Source organism: Nerophis lumbriciformis, linkage group LG18, assembly GCF_033978685.3.
Source record: "Nerophis lumbriciformis linkage group LG18, RoL_Nlum_v2.1, whole genome shotgun sequence".
NCBI classification, from domain to species: domain Eukaryota; kingdom Metazoa; phylum Chordata; class Actinopteri; order Syngnathiformes; family Syngnathidae; genus Nerophis; species Nerophis lumbriciformis.
The window spans coordinates 6,571,984-6,596,718 of NC_084565.2; the positions used below are offsets into that span (position 1 = coordinate 6,571,984).

At 39.6% G+C, this 24,735-nt stretch overlaps 2 protein-coding genes across 2 annotated transcripts in view; both read right to left on the bottom strand.

Moving 5' to 3' along the window:
- Positions 1-2,624, bottom strand: part of plcxd1 (phosphatidylinositol-specific phospholipase C, X domain containing 1) — a 58,540-nt gene extending 55,916 nt beyond the window's left edge. The window contains exon 1 of the mRNA XM_072915063.1: positions 2,462-2,624. The gene's annotated coding sequence lies outside the window, so the exon portion shown is untranslated. The remainder of the gene's footprint in view (positions 1-2,461) is intronic.
- Positions 2,625-8,092: 5,468 nt separating this feature from the next.
- The window catches only part of jade3 (jade family PHD finger 3), a 42,864-nt gene continuing 26,221 nt past the window's right edge, over positions 8,093-24,735 (bottom strand). The window contains exons 10-12 of the mRNA XM_061977556.2: positions 19,153-19,617; positions 17,582-17,699; positions 8,093-9,315 (exon numbers count right to left, since the gene is read on the bottom strand). Coding sequence (XP_061833540.1) covers positions 8,534-9,315; positions 17,582-17,699; positions 19,153-19,617 — 1,365 coding nt within the window. The 3' untranslated portion in view covers positions 8,093-8,533. The remainder of the gene's footprint in view (positions 9,316-17,581; positions 17,700-19,152; positions 19,618-24,735) is intronic.

A 24,735-nucleotide genomic window follows, 5' to 3' on the forward strand; every position in this document is an offset into this window, starting at 1 on the left:
GTTAAATGTGCAAATGAACATGAATATTTTTCTACAGGAAGACTTTTTGACACACTAGATTATGCAGTTGCACAATTATATTATTATTATTTCATTTTATTTTTACATGGGGAAAAACAGTAAAAATGTAATAAAAAGAGCTAAGAATTGGGAAAAAAATTCTTTTTTACACTAATGACTAATAATAGTATACTTAGTCACCTATAACACAAAGTTGTGTCTTTAAATATATATAATATTTGTTTTAAAAAAAAATTATAATAAAAAAAACAAACATCAAAATGTCCCCAACATACTTGACTTTTCAGTAAACGGTCCTTGGTAAAAGAAGTTTACACACCCCTAATCTAAAATATTACAAACTCTCAAAAATCAAAATCAAATATAAACAAAGTTTAGATAATTAATTAAAAATTAAATAAATGAATATTTTTTTTTAAATTACAACAGCCATAATAAACACTGTTAAATGTGCAAATGAACATGAATATTTTTGTATAGGCAGACTTTTTGACACACTAGATTATGCAGAAAAAAACATATATATATACAGTGGGGCAAAAAAGTATTTAGTCAGCCACCAATTGTGCAAGTTCTCCCACTTAAAATGATGACAGAGGTCTGTAATTTTCATCATAGGTACACTTCAACTGTGAGAGACAGAATGTGAAAAAAAATCCAGGAATTCACATTGTAGGAATTTTAAAGAATTTATTTGTAAATTATGGTGGAAAATAAGTATTTGGTCAATAACAAAAATTCAACTCAATACTTTGTAATATAACCTTTGTTGGCAATAACAGAGGTCAAACGATTACTATAGGTCTTTACCAGGTTTGCACACACAGTAGCTGGTATTTTGGCCCATTCCTCCATGCAGATCTTCTCGAGAGCAGTGATGTTTTGGGGCTGTCGCCGAGCAACACGGACTTTCAACTCCCTCCACAGATTTTCTATGGGGTTGAGGTCTGGAGACTGGCTAGGCCACTCCAGGACTTTCAAATGCTTCTTACAGAGCCACTCCTTCGTTGCCCGGGCGGTGTGTTTGGGATCATTGTCATGCTGGAAGACCCAGCCACGTTTCATCTTCAAAGCTCTCACTGATGGAAGGAGGTTTTGGCTCAAAATCTCACGATACATGGCCCCATTCATTCTTTCCTTAACACGGATCAGTCGGCCTGTCCCCTTAGCAGAAAAACAGCCCCAAAGCATGATGTTTTCACCCCCATGCTTCACAGTAGGTATGGTGTTCTTGGGATGCAACTCAGTATTCTTCTTCCTCCAAACACGACGAGTTGAGTTTATACCAAAAAGTTCTATTTTGGTTTCATCTGACCACATGACATTCTCCCAATCCTCGGCTGTATCATCCATGTGCTCTCTGGCAAACTTCAGACGGGCCTGGACATGCACTGGCTTAAGCAGGGGGACACGTCTGGCACTGCAGGATTTGATTCCCTGTCGGCGTAGTGTGTTACTGATGGTAACCTTTGTTACTTTGGTCCCAGCTCTCTGCAGGTCATTCACCAGGTCCCCCCGTGTGGTTCTGGGATTTTTGCTCACCGTTCTCATGATCATTTTGACCCCACGGGATGAGTTCTTGCGTGGAGTCCCAGATTGAGGGAGATTATCAGTGGTCTTGTATGTCTTCCATTTTCTGATAATTGCTCCCACAGTTGATTTTTTCACACCAAGCTGCTTGCCTATTGTAGATTCACTTTTCACAGTCTGGTGCAGGTCTACAATTCTTTTCCTGGTGTCCTTCGACAGCTCTTTGGTCTTGGCCATAGTGGAGTTTGGAGTCTGACTGTTTGAGGCTGTGGACAGGTGTCTTTTATACAGATAACGAGTTCAAACAGGTGCCATTAATACAGGTAACGAGTGGAGGACAGAAGAGCTTCTTAAAGAAGAAGTTACAGGTCTGTGAGAGCCAGAGATCTTCCTTGTTTGAAGTGACCAAATACTTATTTTCCACCATCATTTACAAATAAATTATTTAAAATTCCTACAATATGAATTCCTGGATTTTTTTTCACATTCTGTCTCTCACAGTTGAAGTGTACCTATGATGGAAATTACAGACCTCTGTCATCATTTTAAGTGGGAGAACTTGCACAATCGGTGGCTGACTAAATACTTTTTTGCCCCACTGTATATATATATATATATATATATATATATATATATATATATATATATATATATATATATATATATATATATATATATATATATATAAATATATATATGTTTTTTTCTTCATGTTTTGGGTTATTTTTGTCATTTCAAATGAAATGAGCACATTGTCATGTTAGCACATATATATCATCACTTTAGTATCGTTTATATACTGATATTACAGTAGGTATCGATTGTATCGACATCTGGATCGATCACTTTACATTGAAGCTTTAGCTTAACCATTCCTTTTCCTCCAGTGATAACGATACTTGGACAAAACTTACTTTATTTCACGCCATGGTGGTGATGAGTAGTAGCTTCGAAGACGCTTCGCACTGCGGATAGACGACGCGTTCGTGGCAGCTTGCCCCTAAATCGGAGCCGGTGTTGTGGCGAGACGTGACCCCTCCTAGAACTGCTGCAACAAGGAGTATGGAATGTTAAGAATCTCTTTTGAAGGATGCTGTCACACGCAGCCTTGACGTGCAGTCTCAGTCCCTGCACTTTATTGTGACATCATCAAGAATAATGACGTCATCGCGCTCGTGCTGTGCATTAAAGACATGACACAGGCCGTACAAAGTCAACCTTTCCGCAAACACGCCGGCGCCACGCAACAACACTTCGGAGTTATGTTTTCTGTCCGGCGGGAAACTCGGGTTGGTATCGGCGATACCGGTCCGAGATCGATACTTTGTGCAAATATCCTTAAGTTGTGTATTTTCAAATGATAACTTTTCTATCGAAACAACAGTAAAAATGTAAGAAAAAGCACAAAATAGAAAAACAAAATGACATTTTTTAACTAAAAATAATATTCTTAGTCACCTACAGAGGTGGGTAGAGTAGCAAGAAATTGTACTTAAGTAAGAGTACTGTTACTTTAGAGATTTATTACTCAAGTAAAAGTAAAGAGTAGTCACCCAAATATTTACTTGAGTAAAAGTAAAAAGTATGTTGTGAAAAAACTACTCAAGTACTGAGTAACTGATGAGTAACATACACACACATATCATATATATGTATATATATATATATATATATATATATATATACATATATATATATATATATATATATATATATATATATATATACACACACACACATATATAAATATATATATATATATATATACACACACACACATATATAAATATATATATATACACACACACACACACACACACACATATATATATATATATATATATATATATATATATATATATATATATATATATATACATACATTGATATATACAGTATATAATTTATATATATATTTTTTGCCGTTTTTGTTTACATGTTAATAGTGTTTTAATGAATATACATGCATGTTTAACACATATAGATTCCTTTCTTTCATGAAGACAAGAATATAAGTTGGTGTATTACCTGATTCTGATGACTTGCATTGATTGTAATCAGACAGTAGTGATGACAAACGTCCACGTTTTCAAATGGAGGAGAAGAAAAGTTCCTCCTTTCTGTCTAATACCACATGAAAGTAGTTGGTTTTTGGCATCTTATTTGTCCAGCTTCCATATTCGTTTTTATACACTTTACAAGAAATACATTGGCGGCAAACTCCGTAGCTTGCTAGCTTGTTTGCGCAGGCTTTCGGAGACTCTTATTTTGAAAGTGCAGGCGCGATGGAGCGGCACTTTTATTGTGAAGACAGGAACTGTGCAGTCAGTCTTTAGGCTTTTGACGGGATGGAAAAGGGTCTTTTTTCCTTCACACTTTTGATTGATTGATTGAAACTTTTATTAGTAGATTGCACAGTACAGTACATATTCCGTACAATTGACCACTAAATGGTAACACCCCAATAAGTTTTTCAACTTGTTTAAGTCAGGTCATGTGACCACCTGGCTCTGTTTGATTGGTCCAACGTCACCAGTGACTGCATCTGATTGGTGGACCGGAGTGAACGTCACCAGTGACTGTATTTGTTGAAACGCAGGCACTATGACAGACCAAAACAAACAATGCGTGCATTAACAGATCGATAAAAATTAGTAGCGAGTAGCGAGCTGAATGTAGATAAAAGTAGCGGAGTAAAAGTAGCGTTTCTTCTCTATAAATATACTCAAGTAAAAGTAAAAGTATGTTGCATTAAAACTACTCTTAGAAGTACAATTTATCCCAAAAGTTACTCAAGTAGATGTAACGGAGTAAATGTAGCGCGTTACTACCCACCTCTGGTCACCTATACCACAAAGTTGTGTCTTTACATAAATATTATATCTTTTTAAACATTTTTTATAATAAAAAATATCAAAAGAGCCCCAACATACTTGACTTTTCGATACTTTTCTCTGTAGGACCCCTGATCTAAAATATTACAAAGTCTCAAAATAAAAATAAAAAATACTAAAAAATAACAGTAAAAATGTAAGAAAAAGAGCAAAACATTATTTTTTTTTTTTACATTTTTAAACTAAAAACTAATAATAGTATAATTAGTCACCTAATAATTTGTTAAAAAAATTTTTTAATAATAAATGTCCCCAACATACTTGACTTTTCAGTAAGCGGTCCTTGGTAAATAAAATAAGTTTACACACCACTGATCAGAATAAAAATAAAATATACTTAAAATATGAACAAAGATCATTAAAAATAAAATATTACTAACTTGTGAATAAATTAAAAACGTTACAACAGCCATAATAAACACTGTTAAATGTGTCAATGAACATGAATATTTTTGTACAGGCAGACTTTTTGACCCACTAGATTATGCAGGTACACAATAATGTGAATATTATTTTTATTTTACTTTTACATAGGGAAAAAAACAACAGTAAAAATGTAAGAAAAAGAGCAACTCATTTTTTTATTATTTTTTTTTACATTTTTTAACTAAAAACTAATAATAGTATACTTAATAGTTACCTATAACACAAAGTTGTGTCTTTAAATATATATAATATTTGTTTAAAAAAAAAATTATAATAAAAAAACCCATCAAAATGTCCCCAACATACTTGACTTTTCAGTAAGCGGTCCTTGGTAAAAGAAGTTTACACACCCCTGATCTAAAATATTAAAAACTCTCAAAATAAAAATTAAATATAAACAAAGTTTAGTTAATTCATTAAAAAATAAATAATACTAACTTATGAATTACTTTTTAAAATGACAACAGCCATAATAAACACTGTTAAATGTGCAAATGAACATGAATATTTTTGTACAGGCAGACTTTTTGACACACTAGATTATGCAGTTACACAATTGTATTATTATTTCATTTTATTTTTACATGGGGGAAAACAGTAAAAATGTAATAAAAAGAGCTAAGAATCGAAAAAAATAATACTTTTTTACACTAATAATAGTATTCTTAGTCACCTATAACACAAAGTTGTGTCTTTAAATATATATAATATTTGTTTTTAACATTTTTCATAATAAAAAAATCATCAAAATGTCCCCAACATACTTGACTTTTCAGTAAGCGGTCCTTGGTAAAAGAAGTTTACACACCCCTGATCTAAAATATTACAAACTCTCAAAATAAAAATAAAATATAAACAAAGTTTCATTAAAAAATTAAATAATACTAACTTATGAATTATTTTTTTAAATGACAACAGCCATAATAAACACTGTTAAATGTGCAAATGAACATGAATATTTTTGTACAGGCAGACTTTTTGACACACTAGATTATGCAGTTACACAATTATATTATTATTATTATTTCATTTTATTTTTACATGGGGAAAAACAGTAAAAATTTGATAAATAGAGCTAAGAATTGAAAAAAAATTTTTTTTTTACACTAATAACTAATAACAGTATTCTTAGTCACCCAACATTGTGTCTTTAAATATATATAATAACTCTAATATTTTTTATAATCAAAAAAAAGTTTGTATAAATATATATATATATATATATATATATATATATATATATATATATATATATATATATATATATACTTGACTTTTCACAAGGGCCCTTGGTGGAAGAAGTTTGACTGAAACATTTAAGTTTTGTTTGGAGTTGACTGTAGCAACACTGCCCCCTAGTGTCCAGTCCGAATACTTCTTCTCAAGTTTGGTGTTCCTTCTGTTTTAACGACACTATGTGGTCACTCCATTAGGGACACCTACGCAAAGGCAATCCGAATCAGGAACTGGACAACAGCGCAACACACTGCCTGCCTTCACAATAATAGCACGGTGTGTCACATCCGGTCTGACTGCGCTAACAAAATAAAGGTTTCAAAAAAGTACCTTGTACAAGTATATAATGTACTTAAAATACATTTACACAATTATGATGTTTTGACCTAAAACAAGATGTATTTATTGCACCAATAAATGTGAGGATTTTTGCGTTTGATCAACAAACTTATTACATTTTATTTGACACTAAAAGCACACGCACGCTGTGGTGGTAAAATAAGTGTAAAAGGTACACAAACTGAATTAAAAACAAACTGTAATATAGTGCTATTATTGTTTTACTTGTTATATACATTTTTTAAAAACTATATTTAAAGTTGAGTTTTGGAGGTAGAATAAATAAACCTGATTATTACTTTTTTCCATAGTCGTCCTGCCCTACTTTAAACCTGTTTAAATCAAGTTTGGCTTTTTAGCTACTTTTGTATCTTTGAACTTAAAAATCATGCTTTTTGACACGTGGCGCCATCTTGGAAGTATGCTAACGTCTTTTGTATTAGCATGCTAACATTTCATGCTAGCTTTTTAAGTTGGTTTTGTATCTTTGAACCTAAAAATCATGGTTTTTGATACATGGCGCCATCTAGGAAGTATGCTAACCTTTCTTATATTAGCATGCTAACATTTTATGCTGTTTTTTTTTTAGCTAGTTGTGTATCTTTGAACCTAAAAATCATGGTTTTTGATACGTAGCACCATCTTGGAAGTATGCTAATGTCTCTTATATTAGCATGCTAACATTTCATTCAAGCTTTTAAGTTAGTTTTGTATCCTTAAATCTAAAAATCATGGTTTTTGATACGTAGCGCCATCTTGGAAGTATGCTAACATTTTATGCTAGCTTTTAAGTTAGTTTCGTATCTTTGAATCTTAAAATCATGGTTTTTGATACCTGGCGCCATCTTGGAAGTATGCTAACGTCTCTTTTATTAGCATGCTAACATTTCATGCTGGCTTTTTAACTACTTTTGTATCTTTGAATCTAAAAATCGGGGTTTTTGATATGTGCCGCCATCTCGGAAATTATGCTAACGTCTCTTATATTAGCATGCTAACATTTTATGCTGGCTTTTTAGCTACTTTTGTATCTTTGAACCTAAAAATCGTGGGTTTTTTTATATGTGCCACCATCTCGGAAATTATGCTAACGTCTCTTATATTAGCATGCTAACATTTCATGCTAGTTTTGTATCTTTGAACCTAAAAATCATGTTTTTTGATACATGGTGCCATCTTGGAAGTATGCCAATGTCTTTTGTATTAGCATGCTAACATTTTATGCTAGCTTTGTATCATTAAATCTAAAAATCATGGTTTTTGATACGTAGCTTCATCTGGCAAGTATGCTAATGTCTCTTATATTAGAATGCTAATATTTTATTTCCTTTGAGCTAGTTTTGTATCTTTGGACCTAAAAATTATTTTTCTGTCTCATACCCTTTTTGTCAAATAAAACTTTATTTATGGCAAACAGAAAAGATGTCAAAGTGTAATATTTGATGTGAAGTAATTAGAGCTTTAAATATGTCAGTAATTCATAACATTGATTTAGATTCATTATTTATTTTTTAAGCAATGACTTTTAAAGAATGGCAAAATTACAACTTTTTTTTGTTAAATTTCACCGGTTTGCTGTTTTATTGCACTTAGTTTTATTGTGAAAGTGTTTTTAGAATGGGTGGGATGTAAAGAAGAAGAAAACATGCAAACAGTTGCTGGTTTATTATCAAAAGTCAAGGCAGCCAACGTGTGACGACTGGTTCGGTCAGAAGGTGGTCCTCGCACACAGGACCGGGTCTGACCAGGTCTTAGTGTTTCCATAAACAGTCAATGATTTGCTGTTGCTATGGCGACAAGAAGTCCACCAGCCAGGTTCATACGGTTTTCTAAAAGGCAGCTTTTAGAAGAGGCTGGCAGGTGAGACGGAGGCCACAGTCCCTTGCGACTGTTGTGTAGATAGTCGTGCCAAGTACAAACAGAGGCCACAGTCCCAAGTGACTGTTGTGTAGATAGTCGTGCCAAGTACAAACAGAGGCCACAGTCCCATGTGACTGTTGTGTAGATAGTTGTGCCAAGTACAAATGGAGGCCACGGTCCCGTGCGACTGTTGGGTAGAAAGTTGTGCCAAGTACAAAAATCTGCCGTCACCTCTGCACGCGGCCCAGCGTCTGCTTGCCGCGCCCGGCGCCCTTCTGGCCGCCCCCTCTCCTCCTCGCCGTGTCCGGTGGCGGCGGCGGCTGGCCGGCCTGGCGCCGGTGCCTGCCCTTGGCCTCGGGCTCGGAGTCGCTGAGCTCCAGGTCTGGGCAGTAGCCGTCGCTGTCGTGGCACAGGCGGGTGTTGTTGGCCTGGTGTTCCGACACGGCCTTGGGCCAAAGTCTCTCCTTCCGGCTCAGCTTGTCCGAGGCCCGCAGGTCCTCCGTGGTGCGGACCAAGTTCATGGTGGCCTCCTTGAAGGACCTGCCGAAGTGCTCCATGGCAGACTTGCCAAAAGAGCCTTTGTCCAAAGTCTGCTTGGGAGCGCCCGGCTCAGCGGGGGTCTGACACGAGCTGTCCTTCTGGGCCACCGCCTTCTCCGAGACGCCGTTGGCGTTCGCTCGCTCCTGTTCAGATCTGCCGTTGGAAGAGTGGCCGTGGAGCGCGGCGTGCAGCGTCAGCGGCTTTCCCGTGGGCTTGACGCCCGACGCCGAGCCCGCCAGGCGCCCGTTGGCCCGCTCCTCCCTGTGGGCGTGTCCGTGCAGCTGCGGCTTGCCCTGGCCCAAGCCCTCGCTGGGGCGCTCCGCGACGTTGCCGCTGTTGTCCGGGCACAGAGGCCCGTTGGCGGACTTGGAGGCGGGCAAAACCGAGGACTTGGGCATCTTTAGCTTCAAGGTGATCCTGGGAGGAGGCCGGAACAGGAGACTCTCCACTGGGACGCACGCAGCCAGGCCTTGGGGCACACAAACACAACGTGAGCAGCAATAAAGCACAGTTCATGATCATTATTTGGATTGACACCATTAATACCGTTTAGTTATTGTGCCAGCAAAACCCCACTTAAAGAATAACTGGATATAAACAAGTAAAATAGATCATAGTAACAATACATTGAAAAAATAGCAACAATGCATAGTTCATGATCATTATTTGGATTGACACCATTAAAACCTCTAAAGGCTTAGTGGCCACATGCGTGGACAGCACCTTTTTAGCTCTTATTTCCAAAATTGTGTACACTACTGAATTGGGGTCTTATGGCCACTTATGTGGACACTTATACTGCCATCTGGTAGTGTCAGAAGAGTATAACATACAATAAAATTTGGAAGAAAAAAAAAAGTGTAAAAATAAGAATTAGCATGCGTTGCGTTTGGACCAGTTGTTCCTCCCAGGGAATTCAAGTCACAAGTCGCTCCCAAGCTCTTTACGACACTTAAAGCTGAGTAGAAAAACCACCAGAGACAGAATAGGTATTTTGTAATATATTTGCAAAGCCAGTCCAGCATAGAACATTCAATCGCGCCGCCAAGATGGTCTGCCCCCCCCGAAAAACCCTCTCCCCTCTTAAGTCTCTCTCTCTCCCACCCTCGCAGTAATGTCCCTCCAGCCAAAACACATGCCCATTGTCCTCTGCACCTGGACATAAGGCTAGATAAGAGAAAGGAGTATCTCTCTTTCTTACATTCCTCACTCAAGGTTAAGCACACAGTTTTTGCAGACAACCAAAAGACCACAATTGGAAGAAAAACACTAGCTGTTTTGTAATATGATTATGAAATAAAAGAAGTAACACTTAAATTCGGATATATGTAAATATCTGCCTCCGACACATGTCACTACACATGAAGTACACGTTTGTGTACTTATGGACTAAAAGATGATTCTTAGTTTTTATTCTAATTAGGGTCCAATAAGCCCAAATAGCAAAGAGAAATAAAAAAAAAGCATGTAAACAAACAACTTGGGCCTTAAGAGGTTGACACAGTTTAGTTATTGTGCCAGCAAAACTGCGCTTAAAGAATAACTGGATAAAAACAACTACAATAGATCATAGCAACAATACATTGAAAAAATAGCAATAAAGCAGAGTTCATGATCATTATTTGGATTGACACCATTAAAACCTCTAAAGGCTTAGTGGCCACATGCGTGGACAGCACCTTTTTAGCTCTTATTTCCAAAATTGTGTATACTACTGAATTGGGGTCTTATGGCCACGTATGTGGACACTTACACATCCCATCTGGTGATGTCAGAAGAGTATAACATACAATGGAATTTGGGGGAAAAAAAGTGTAAAAATAAGAATTAGCACGGCACTTCTACTTCCGGTTGAAAGCTCGGTCTAAAAAGATCGCAATGCAGAACCTGTAGTGGGCAAATTCATCCAAACAATAACACACCTTGTTTTTTTTCCTTTGCATTATGGCCGTCATTGAAGAACAATCTATAAATAAGCCGCCGGGTTCAAAGCGTAGGAAGTAAAGTAGCGGCTGATAGTCCTGGATTTATTTTGTTACATTTTATTTATGAAACTAAACCTCACTATGTGGCAGAATAAGTGTAAAAAGTAAAAAAAAAAATGCATTAAAAAATGTCAATTGCTATTTTTTCAACGTATTGTTTCTATGATTTATTTATATCCAGTTATTCTTTGCAAGTGGAGTTTTATGGTGTCAAGCCAAATAATTAGGGGTAGATCCTGCTGAAATCCTATGTATTGAATGAATAGAGTATCCTTTTCAATTGGAAAAATATCGTTTTTGAATCGAATCGTGGGACACCCAAAGATTCACAGCCCTACAAATAATGATCATGAACTCTGCTTTGTTGCTATTTTTTCAATGTATTGTTACTATGATCTACTTTATTTGTTTATATCCAGTTAAGTGGAGTTTTGCTGGCACAATAACTAGGGATGTAATGGCTTTTTGCCGATATTCCGATATTGTCCAACTCTTTAATTACCGATACCGATATCAACCGATATATACAGTCGTGGAATTAACACATTATTATGCCTATTTTGAACAAACGTGTACTTATGGACTAAAAGATGATTCTTAGTTTTTATTCTAATTAGGGTCCAATAAGCCCAAATAGCAAAGAGAAATAAAAAAAAAAAGCATGTAAAACAGCTTCGGCCTTAAGAGGTTAATACAGTTCAGTTATTGTGCCAGCAAAACTGCACTTAAAGAATAACTGGATATAAACAAGTACAATAGATCAGTGGTTCTCAACCTTTTTTCAGTGATGTACCCCCTGTGAATTTTTTTTTTTTAATTCAAGTACCCCCTAATTAGAGCAAAGCATTTTTGGTTGAAAAAAAGAGAGAAAGAAGTAAAATACAGCACTATGTCATCAGTTTCTGATTTATTAAATTGTATAACAGTGCAAAATATTGCTCATTTGTAGTGGTCTTTCTTGAACTATTTGGAGAAAAAAAAGATAGGTTTTTATTTATATTTATAAAGGGTTTTTGAATTGTTGCTACTTTTAGAATATTTAAAAAAAAAAAAGTCATGTACCCCTTGGCGTATCTTCAAGTACCCCCAGGGGTATTGAGAACAACTGCAATAGATCATAGTAACAATACATTGAAAAAATAGCAATAAAGCACAGTTCGTGATCATTATTTGGATTGACACCATTAATACAGTTTAGTTATTGTTAGAGATGTTCGATATTATCGGCCGATAAATGCGTTAAAATGTACTATCGGAAATTATCGGTAACGTTTTTTTTATTATCGGTATCGTTTTTTTTTTTTTTTTTTTAGTTTTTATTAAATCAACATAAAAAACACAAGATACACTTACAATTAGTACATCAACACAAAATACCTCCCTCCCCCATTCACACTCATTCACACAAAAGGGTTGTTTCTTTCTGTTATTAATATTGTGGTTCCTACATTATATATCAATACAGTCTGCAAGGGATACAGTCCGTAAGCACACATGCTGGTCCACTAATAGTACTAACCTTTAACACTTCATTTAACTAATTTTCATTAATTACTAGTTTCTATGTAACTGTTTTTATATTGTTTTACTTTCTTTTTTATTCAAGAAATGTTTTTAATTTATTTATCCTATTTTATAATTATTATTTTTTTAAAGTACCGCATTTTTCGGAGTATAAGTCGCACCTGCCGAAAATGCATAATAAAAAAGGAAAAAAACATATATAAGTCGCACTGGAGCCCGGCCAAACTATGAAAAAAACTGCGACTTATAGTCCAAAAAATACGGTACCTTATCTTCACCATACCTGGTTGTCCAAATTAGGCATAATGTGTTAATTCCACGGCTGTATATATCGGTAATTAAAGACTTGGGACAATATCGGAATATCGGCACAAAGCCATTATCGGACATCCCTAATTATTGTGCCAACAAAACTCCACTTAACTGGATATAAACAAGTAAAATAGATCATAGTAACAATACATTGAAAAAATAGCAACAATGCAGAGTTCATGATCATTATTTGTAGGGCTGTGAATCTTTGGGTGTCCTACGATTCGATTCAATAGCGATTCGATTATAAATCGATTTTTTCGATTCAAAAGGATACTCTATTCATTCAATACATAGGATTTCAGCAGGATCTACCCCTAATTATTTGGCTTGACACCATAAAACTCCACTTGCAAAGAATAACTGGATATAAATAAATCATAGAAACAATACGTTGAAAAAATAGCAATTTACATTTTTTAATGCAGTTTTTTTTTTAAATTACTTTTTACACTTATTCTGCAACATCGTGAGGTTTAGTTTCATAAATAAAATGTAACAAAATAAATCCAGGACTATAAGCCGCTACTTTACTTCCTACGCTTTGAACCCGGCGGCTTATTTATAGATTGTTCTTCAATGACGGCCATAATGCAAAGGAAAAAAACCAAGGTGTGTTATTGTTTGGATGAATTTGCGCACTACAGGTTCTGCATTGCGATCTTTTTAGACCGAGCTTTCAACCGGAAGTAGAAGTGCCGTTAGGTCTTCTAACCGTCCATAGCGTTTCTACTCGAATGGATTCTTCATTCGTCACGCCGAGCAATGTTTTTAAGTTTTACAATATAACTAAAACAATTCTTACTTACTAAAACATCCCATGTGTGTAGAAGAGTTTTCATGCATATCTGCACGAGCTAGCGTTGTTAGCATTAGCTAATATGCTTACTCATTTACGTATTATTAACTTACGACATTCTTTTTAGTATTGTTTCAGTTTCACAAATTCCTCACATAACTATGACTTTTGTTTTGTTTGATCTGCTGTTTGACTGCCCTGTTACAGACACCGTTTGGATACAATTAAGTTATGTAAATAAAGATAAAATATTGATGTGTAAATAACTCATTTCACAATGTTTATATCTGCGACTTATAGTCAGGTTTGTCTAATATATAAAAAAATATATATATTCTAAAATATTGTGATTACAGCTTATATACACTTTGAAAATACTATTTTGGTAGAAATTTCATGCGAATACTGACGAGCCAAAGCTGAACGGAAATGCTAACAGTTAGCATGCTGGCCAGATAGCATCAAGTAGCAAAAAATATGAGCCAACAACAGCATGCTTACAGTTAGCATTAGTGAAATCCCAAAATATGACACTGTGTACCTGCTAAATTAGCTAAAAAAAAAAAAAGAAGGAAGAAGCTAGGATGCTAAAATGCTAACAGTAACCTGTGTCAAGCAGCAAAATACATGAGTCTGAGGTGTAGAATTTGTTTAAATTGCTAGCATGCATCAAGTACAAAATATGACTGAAGTGTACACCTCCAAAATTAGCTTTAAAAAAGCTAGCATGCTAACAGGTATCATTTGTCAGCTAAAAAATAGCATGGTTACAGTTAGCATTAGTGAAATCCCAAAATATGACACTGATAAGTGTACCTGCTAATTTAACTAATCAGCCAAAGCAGGGAAGCCCAGACTTTCCTCTCCCCAGCCACTTCGTCCAGCTCTTCCCGGGGGATCCCGAGGAAGGCCAGCCGGGAGAGATAGTCTTCCCAACGTGTCCTGGGTCTTCCCCGTGGCCTCCTACCGGTCGGACGTGCCCTAAACACCTCCCTAGGGAGGCGTTCGGGTGGCATCCTGACTAGATGCCTGAACCACCTCATCTGGCTCCTCTCGATGTGGAGGAGCAGCGGCTTTACTTTGAGCTCCTCCCGGATGACAGAGCTTCTCACCCTATCTCTAAGGGAGAGCCCCGCCACCCGGCGGAGGAAACTCATTTCGGCCGCTTGTACCCGTGATCTTGTCCTTTCGGTCATAACCCAAAGCTCATGACCATAGGTGAGGATGGGAACGTAGATCGACCGGTAAATTGAGAGCTTTGCCTTCCGGCTCAGCTCCTTCTTCACCAAAACGGATCGATACAGCGTCCGCATTACTGAAGATGCCGCACCGATCCGCCTGTCGATCTCACGATCCACTCTTCCCTCACTCGTGAACAAGACTCCTAGGTACTTGAACTCCTCCACTTGGGGCAGGGTCTCCTCCCCAACCCGGAGATGGCACTCCACCCTTTTCCGGGCGAGAACCATGGACTCGGAATTGGAGGTGCTGATTCCCATCCCAGTCGCTTCACACTCCGCTGCGAACCGATCCAGTGAGAGCTGAAGATCCTGGCCAGATGAAGCCATCAGGACCACATCATCTGCAAAAAGCAGATACCTAATCCTGCAGTCACCAAACCGGATCCCCTCAATGCCTTGACTGCGCCTAGAAATTCTGTCCATAAACGTTATGAACAGAATCGGTGACAAAGGGCAGCCTTGGCGGGGTCCAACCCTCACTGGAAACGTGTCCGACTTACTGCCGGCAATGCGGACCAAGCTCTGACACTGATCATACAGGGAGCGAACCGCCACAATCAGACAGTCCGATACCCCATACTCTCTGAGCACTCTCCACAGGACTTCCCGAGGGACACGGTCGAATGCCTTCTCCAAGTCCACAAAGCACATGTAGACTGGTTGGGCAAACTCCCATGCACCCTCAAGGACCCTGTCGAGATTACAGAGCTGGTCCACAGTTCCACAAACAGGACGAAAACCACACTGTTCCTCCTGAATCCGAGGTTCGACTATCTGGCGTAGCCTCCTCTCCAGTACACCTGAATAGACCTTACCGGGAAGGCTGAGGAGTGTGATCCCACGATAGTTGGAACACACCCTCCGATTCCCCTTCTTAAAGAGAGGTACCGCCCCCAATGTCCACGCGATGCTGCAGAGTCTTGTCAACCAAGACAGCCCCACAGCCTTATGGAACTCCGGGCAGATCTCATCCACCCCCGGGGCCTTGCCACCGAGGGGCTTTTTAACTACCTCAGCAACCTCAGCCCCAGAAATAGGAGAGCCCACCACAGAATTCCCCAGGCACTGCTTCCTCATAGGAAGACGTGTTGGTGGGATTGAGGAGGTCTTCGAAGTATTCTCTCCACCGATCCACAACATCCGCAGTCGAAGTCAGCAGAACACCATCCTCACCATACACGGTGTTGATAGTGCACTGCTTCCCCTTCCTGAGGCGGCGGATGTTGTCCAGAATCGCTTCGAAGCCGTCCGGAAGTCGTTTTCCATGGCTTCCCCGAACTCCTCCCATGTCCAAGTTTTTGCCTCCGCAACCGCTGAAGCCGCACACCGCCTGGTCTGTCGGTACCCGTCTGCTGCCTTCGGAGTCCTATGAGCCAAAAGAACCCGATAGGACTCTTTCTTCAGCTTGACGGCATCCCTCACGGCTGGTGTCCACCAGCGAGTTCTAGGATTACCGCCACGACAGGCACCAACCACCTTGCGGCCACAGCTCCAATCGGCCGCCTCGACAATAGAGGTGCGGAACATGGTCCATTCAGACTCAATGTCCAGCACCTCCCTCGTGACATGTTCAAAGTTCTTCCGGAGGTGGGAATTGAAACTCTCTCTGACAGGAGACTCTGCCACACGTTCCCAGCAAACCCTCACAATGCGTTTGGGCCTGCCAGGTCTGTCCGGCATCCACCCTCACCATCGCAGCCAACTCACCACCAGGTGGTGATCGGTAGAAAGCTCCGCCCCTCTCTTCACCCGAGTGTCCAAAACATGAGGCCGCAAAACCTATGACAAAGTCGATCATGGTTGGTGCCAAGTGCACATATGGACACCCTTATGTTTGAACATGGTGTTTGTTATGGACAATCTGTGACGAGCACAAAAGACCAATAACAAAACACCACTTGGGTTCAGATCCGGGCGGCCATTCTTCCCAATCACGCCTCTCCAGGTTTCACTGTCGTTGCCAACATGAGCGTTTTAAGTCCCCCAGTAGAACGAGGAATCACCCGGGGGAGCACTCTCAAGTACTCCCTCGAGTGAATCCAAAAAGGGTGGGTACTCTGAGCTAATGTTTGGTGCGTAAGCACAAACAACAGTCAGGACCCGATCCCCCCCACCCGAAGGCGGAGGGAAGCTACCCTCTCGTCCACTGGGTTGAACTCCAACGTGCAGGCTCTGAGCCGGGGGGGCAACAAGAATTGCTACCCCAGCCCGTCGCCTCTCACTGCGTGCAACGCCAGTGTGGAAGAGAGTCCAGCCCCTCTCGAGAGAACTGGTTACAGAGCCCTTGTTGTGCGTCGAAGTGAGTCCGACTATATCCAGTCGGAACTTCTCCACCTTGCGCACTAGCTCAGACTCTTTCCCCCCCAGCGAGGTGACGTTCCACGTCCCAAGAACCAGCTTCTGTAGCCGAGGATCGGACCGCCAAGTGCCCTGCCTTCGGCTGCCGCCCAGCTCACTCTGCACCCGACCTCTATGGCCCCTCCCATGAGTGGTGAGCCCATTGGAGGGGGGACCCACGTTACCTCTTCGGGCTGTGCCCGGCCGGGCTCCATGGGGACAGGCCCGGCCACCAGGCGCTCGTCATTATGCCCCAACTCCGGGCCTGGCTCCAGAGAGGGGCCCCGGTGACCCGCGTCCGGGCGAGGGAAATCGGAGTCTCGGTTTTTGCATTGCCATTGAAGTCTATAAAATTAGCTAAGAAAAAAGCTAGCATGCTAAAATGCCAACTGTAACCTGTGTCAAGCAGCAAAATACATGAGTCTGAGGTGTATCATTTGTTGGAATTGCTAGCATGCATCAAGTACAAAATATGACTGAAGTGTGCACCTACAAAGCTAGCATGCTAAAATGCTAAGTGTCAAGCTGCAAACTCACCTGCAGAGAGGTCGTGGCTCATGAGGGTGACGTGCAGGTTGAACATCTGCTCTTGGGCTTTGCTCTGCAGCAGCTTCAACTTCTCTCGGCGACTCACCATGTAGCAGAGGTTCCTCACCTGCAGCACAACAACAATCACACAGGTTCCTCACCTGCAGCACAACAACATTCACTCTTGTCCTCACCTGCAGCACAACAACAATCACACTCGTTCTCACCTGCAGCACAACAATCACACTCGTCTTCCTCACCTGCAGCACAACAATCACACTTGTCTTCCTCATCTGCAGCACAACAACAATCACACTCGTAATCACCTGCAGCACAACAACAATCACACTCATCCTCACCTGCAGCACAACAACAATCACACTCGTCCTCACCTGCAGCACAACAACAATAATACTTGTCGTCCTCACCTGCAGCACAACAACAATAACACTCGTCCTCCTCACCTGTAGCACAACAACAATCACACTCGTCCTCACCTGCAGCACAACAACAATCACACTCGTTCCTCAACTGCAACACAACAATCACACTCGTCCTCACCTGCAGCACAACAACAATTACACTTGGCCTCACCTGCAGCACAACAATCACACTCGTCCTTACCTGCAGCACAACAACAATCACACTAGTCCTCCTTGCCTGCAGCACAACAACAATCACCTGCAGCACAACAATCACACTCATCCTCCTCACCTGCAGCACAACAACAATCACCTGCAGCACAACAACAATCTCACTCGTCCTCACCTGCAGCACAACAATCACACTCGTCTTCCTCAACTGCAGCACAACAATCACACTCGTCCTCACCTGCAGCACAACAATCACACTCTTCTTCCTCACCTACAGCACAACAACAATCACACTCGTCGTCCTCACCTGCAGCACAACAACAATCACACTCATCCTCCTCACCTGCAGCACAACAACAATCACACTCGTTCTCACCTGCAGCACAACAATCACACTCATCCTCCTCACCTGCAGCACAACAACAATCACACTCGTTCTCACCTGCAGCACAACAATCACACTCGTCCTCCTCACCTGCAGCACAACAATCACACTCGTCCTCACCTGCAGCACAACAACAATCACACTCGTCCTCACCTGCAACACAACAATCACACTCATCCTCACCTGCAGCACAACAACAATCACACTTGTCCTCACCTGCAGCACAACAATCACACTCGTCCTTACCTGCAGCACAACAACAATCACACTTGTCCTCCTTGCCTGCAGCACAACAACAATCACCTGCAGCACAACAATCACACTCGTCCTCCTCACCTGCAGCACAACAACAATCACCTGCAGCACAACAATCACATTTGTCCTCCTCACCTGCAGCACAACAATCACACTCGTCCTCACCTGCAGCACAACAACAATCACACTCCTCCTCACCTGCAGCACAACAACAATCACACTCGTCCTCCTCACCTGCAGCACAACAACAATCACCTGCAGCACAACAATCACACTCGTCCTCCTCACCTGCAGCACAACAACAGTCACCTGCAGCACAACAACAAGCAGGAGAAGGTGTCTCTCACCCTCTCCAGGTCCTGGCGCAGGTGCATGAACATGCGCATGCGGGTGTGGATGCTGTCCTGGTGTGGCTGCAGGACCAGGTTCTCCTCGTCGTCTTTGGGTGCCAGCAGGGCTCGGTTGAAGTTGCTCTTGCGCTTCATCTTCCAGTACTGGTAGATGAAGTCCACCAGACGCTGTGAGAGCGCCACCGCCCGCGACACCTCGTCGGGCTGCACCAGCGCGTAGAACTTCTCCTCCAGCTCCTGCAGCCGCTGAGCCCGCTGGCCCACCTTGGCCGAGTCGCAGGGCGCCTTGGGCCGCGCCGGACTCAGACCCAGACCCGGCTCGCCCGCCTTGGGCTTGCTGTGCTTGAGGCAGTAGGACTTGAACTTGACCTCGTCGCCCTCGTCCAGGATGGTCTTCATCTCCAGGCTGTACTCGAAGGCGCAGGTCACGTGGAACGGGGTGGTGCAGTTCTTCACCGAGCACTGGGAGGGGCCAGGAGACAGGAAGTGTGATAGTGGGGACACCGCCACAATAAAAGTCAAACCAGAGGAGCGGTTTCTGACACGCTAACGTTTAATGCTAGCTTTTTTAACTAGTTTTGTATCTTTCAAGCTAAAAATGATAGTTTTTGATAAGTAGCGCCATCTTGGAAGTATGCTAACATCTCTTGTGTTAGCATGCTAACAATTTATGCTGGCTTTTTTTAAGTTACTTTGGTATCTTTCAACCTATAAATCATGTTTTTTGATAAGTGGCGCCATCTTGGAAATGTGCTAACATCTCCTATATTAGCATGCTAATATTTTATGCTGGCTTTTTAGCTAGTTTTGTATCTTAGAACCTAAAAATCATGTTTTTTGACACGTGGCGCCATCTTGGAAGTATGCTAATGTCTCTTGTATTAGCATACAAACATTTTATGCTGACTTTTTAGCTAGTTTTGTATCTTTGAACCTAAAAATCATAGTTTTTGATACATAGCGCCATCTTGGAAGTATGCTAAAATCTCTTGTTTTAACATGCTAACGTTTGATGCTAGCTTTTTAGCTAGTTTTGTATCTTTACACCTAAAAATCCTAGTTTTTGATACATGGTGCCATCTTGGAAATATGCTAACATCTCTTGTGTTAACATTTGATGCTAGCTTGTTAGCTAGTTTTGTATCTTTGAACCTCTAAAAATCATGGTTTTTGATACATGGCGCCATCTTGGAAGTGTGCTAACATCTCTTATATTAACATGCTAACATTGTATGCTGGCTTTTTAGCTAGTTTTGTATTTTAAACCTAAAAATCAGCCATCTAGGAAGTATGCTAATGTGTCTTGTATTAGCATGCTAACATTTGATGCTGGCTTTTTAGCTAGTTTTGTATCTTTAAACCTACATATGTTTTTTGGTAAGTGCAACATCTTGGAAGTATGCTAATGTCTCTTGTATTAGCATGCTAGCTTTTTAGCTAGTTTTGTATCTTTGAACCTAAAAATCATGGTTTTTGATATGTGGCGCCATCTTGGAAGTATGCTAACATCTCTTGTATTAGCGTGCTAACAATTTATTATGTTTTTTTTTTAAGTTACTTTGGTATCGGACCTAAAAATCATGTTTTTTTGATACGTGGCGCCATCTTGGAAGTATGCTAACATCTCTTGTATTAGCAATGCTAACATTTTAGCTAGTTTTCTATCTTTGAACCTAAAAATCGTGTTTTTTGATATGTGCCGCCCTCTTGGAAGTATGCTAAAATCTCGTATAGTGACATACTAACATTGAATGCTGGCTTTTTAGGTAGTTTTGTATCCTTGAACCTAAAAATCATGGATTTTGATATGCGGCGCCATCTTGTAAGTATGCTAACTTCTCCTTAATTAGCATGCTAACATTTTATGCTAGCTTTTTAGCTAGTTTTCTATCTTTGAACCTAAAAATCATGTTTTTGATACTTGGTGACATCTTGGAAGTATGCTAACATCTCTTATATTAGCATGCTTACATTTTATTTTGGCTTTTTAGCTAGTTTTGTATTTTAAACCTAAAAATCAGCCATCTTGAAAGTATGCTAACGTCTCTTGTATTAGCCTGCTAACATTTTATGCTGGCTTTGAACCTAAACATCATGATACATGGCGCCATCTTGGAAGTATGCTAACATCTCTTGTTTTAACATGCTAAAGTTTGATGCTAGTTTTGTATCTTTAAACTTAAATCATGGTTTTTGATGCCTGGTGCCATCTTATAAGTATGCTAATGTATTTAGTATTAGCATGCTAACATTTTATGTTGGCTTTTTAGCTAGTTTTGTATCTTTAAACCTAAAAATCATAGTTTTTAATAAGTGGCGTCATCTTGGAAGTATGCTAAAATCTCGTATATTGGCATGCTAACATTTAATGCTGGCTTTTTAGCTAGTTTTGTATCTTTGAACCCAAAAATTATGGTTTTTGATAAATGGTGCCATCCTGAAAGTATGCTAACGTCTTTTGTATTAGCATGCTAACATTTTATGCTGACTTTTTAGCTACTTTTGTATCTTTGAACCTATATATCATGGTTTTTGATAAGTGTAACATCTTTGAAGTATGCTAATTTCTCTTGTATTAGCATGCTAACGTTTTAACTAGTTTTGTATCTTAGAACCTAAAAATGATGGTTTTTGATATGTGGCGCCATCTTGGAAGTATGCTAACGTCTTTTGTATTAGCATGCGAACATTTTATGCTGACTTGTTAGCTACTTTTGTATCTTTGAACCTAAAAATCATAGTTTTTGATACGTGGTGCCATCTCGGAAGTATGCTAATGTATTTAGTATTAGCATGCAAACATTTTATGTTGGCTTTTTAGCTAATTTTGTATCTTGAAACCTAAAAATCATAGTTTTTGATAAGTGGGGCCATCTTGTAAGTACCGTATTTTCCGCACTATAAGGCGCACCTAAAAACCACAAATTTTCTCAAAAGCTGACAGTGCGCCTTATAACCCGGTGCGCTTTATATATGGATAAATATTAAGATTCATATTCATAAAGTTTTGGTCTCGCAACTTCGGTAAACAGCCGCCATCTTTTTTCCCGGTAGAACAGGAAGCGCTTCTTCTTCTACGCAAGCAACCGCCAAGGTAAGCACCCGCCCCCATAGAACAGGAAGCGCTTCTTCTTCTACTGTAAGCAACCACCCGCCCGCGTAGAAGAAGAAAAAGCGCGCGGATATCACCGTACGTTTCATTTCCTTTGTGTGTTTACATCTGTAAAGACCACAAAATGGCTCCTACTAAGCGACAGGTATCCGGTTCATGAAAAGACGCAATCTCTCCATCCGCACACGGATTACTATTTCACAGCAACTGATATTCCTGTGAACCGCACTGTGGATACAACGGGAGCACGTACGGTGAATATTCGCACCACAGGGAATGAGAAGTCATCCTTCACTGTGGTTCTAGCTTGCCATGCTAATGGCCAGAAACTTCCACCCATGGTGATATTCAAAAGGAAGACCTTGCCAAAAGAGACCGTTCCAGCCGGCGTCATCATAAAAGCTAACTCGAAGGGATGGATGAAGAAAAGATGAGCGAGTGGTTAAGGTAAGTTTAAGTTTACGCGAAGAGGCCGGGTGGCTTTTTTCACGCAGCTCTGTCCATGTTGATATACGTATGTTTGTGATTGCACATTTGCGTACATTTTGGGAGTGAACAGAGTTGTTAGAATGCCGGTTTTTAATATATTATTAAAGTTTGACTGACCTATCTGACTGTTTTTTTGACATTCCTTTAGCGCAGTTAGATGCGGCTTACAACACGGAGCGGCTTATAGGTGGACAAAGTTTTGAAATATGCCGTTCATTGAAGGCGCGGCTTATAACCCAGGGCGCCTTATGGTGCGGAAAATACGGTATGCTAACATCTCTTGTATTAGCATGCTAACATTTGATGCTGGCTTTTTAGCTACTTTTGTATCTTTGAACCTACATATCATGTTTTTGGCAAGTGCAACATCTTGGAAGTATGCTAATGTCCCTTGTATTAGCATGCTAGCTTTTTAGCTAGTTTTGTATCTTTGAACCTAAATCATGGTTTTTGATATGTGGCGCCATCTTGGAAGTATGCTAACATCTCTTGTTTTAGCGTGCTAACAATTTATCATGTTTTTTTAAGTTACTTTGGTATTGGACCTAAAAATCATGTTTTTTGATACTTGGTGATTGGAAGTATGCTAACATCTCTTATATTAGCATGCTAACATTTTATGCTGTTTTTTTAGCTAGTTTTGTATTTTAAACCTAAAAATCAGCCATCTTGGAAGTATGCTAACGTCTCTTGTATTAGCCTGCTAACATTTTATGCTGGCTTTGAACCTAAAAAATCAGTTTTTGATACGCGGCGCCATCTTGGAAGTATGCTAACATCTCTTGTTTTAACATGCTAGCTTTTTAGCTAGATTTGTATCTTTAAACTTAAATCATGGTTTTTGATACCTGGCGCCATCTTATAAGTATGCTAATGTATTTAGTATTAGCATGCTAACATTTTATGTTGCCTTTTGAGCTAGTTTTGTATCTTTAAACCTAAAAATCATAGTTTTGATAAGTGGCACCATCTTGGAAGTATGCTAAAATCTCGTATATTGGCATGCTAACATTTAATGCTGGCTTTTTAGCTAGTTTTGTATCTTTGAACGAAAAATTATGGTTTTTGATAAATGGTGCCATCCTGAAAGTATGCTAACGTCTTTTGTATTAGCATGCTAACATTTTATGCTGACTTTTTAGCTAATTTTGTATCTTTGAACCTATATATCATGGTTTTTGATAAGTGTAACATCTTTGAAGTATGCTAATTTCTCTTGTATTAGCATGCTAACGTTTTAGCTAGTTTTGTATCTTAGAACCTAAAAATTATGTGTTTTGACACGTGGCGCCATCTTGGAAGTATGCTAATGTCTCTTGTATTAGCATGCGAACATTTTATGCTGACTTTTTAGCTAGTTTTGTATCTTTGAACCTAAAAATCATAGTTTTTGATACATGGCGCCATCTTGGAAGTATGCTAAAATCTCTTGTTTTAACATGCTAACGTTTGATGCTAGCTTTTTAGCTAGTTTTGTATCTTTAAACCTAAAAATCCTAGTTTTTGATACATGGTGCCATCTTGGAAATATGCTAACATCTCTTGTGTTAACATGCTAACGTTTGATGCTAGCTTTTTAGCTAGTTTTGTATCTTTGAACCTAAAAATCATAGTTTTTGATACATGGCGCCATCTTGGAAGTATGCTAACATGTCTTGTATTAGCATGCTAACATTGTATGCTGGCTTTTTAGCTAGTTTTGTATTTTAAACCTAAAAATCAGCCATCTAGGAAGTATGCTAACGTCTCTTGTATTAGCATGCTAACATTTGATGCTGGCTTATTAGCTCCTTTTGTATCTTTGAACCTACATATGTTTTTTGGTAAGTGCACATCTTGGAAGTATGTTAATGTCCCTTGTATTAGCATGCTAGCTTTTTAGCTAGTTTTGTATCTTAAAACCTAAAAATCATGGTTTTTGATATGTGGCGCCATCTTGGAAGTATGCTAACATCTCTTGTATTAGCGTGCTAACAATT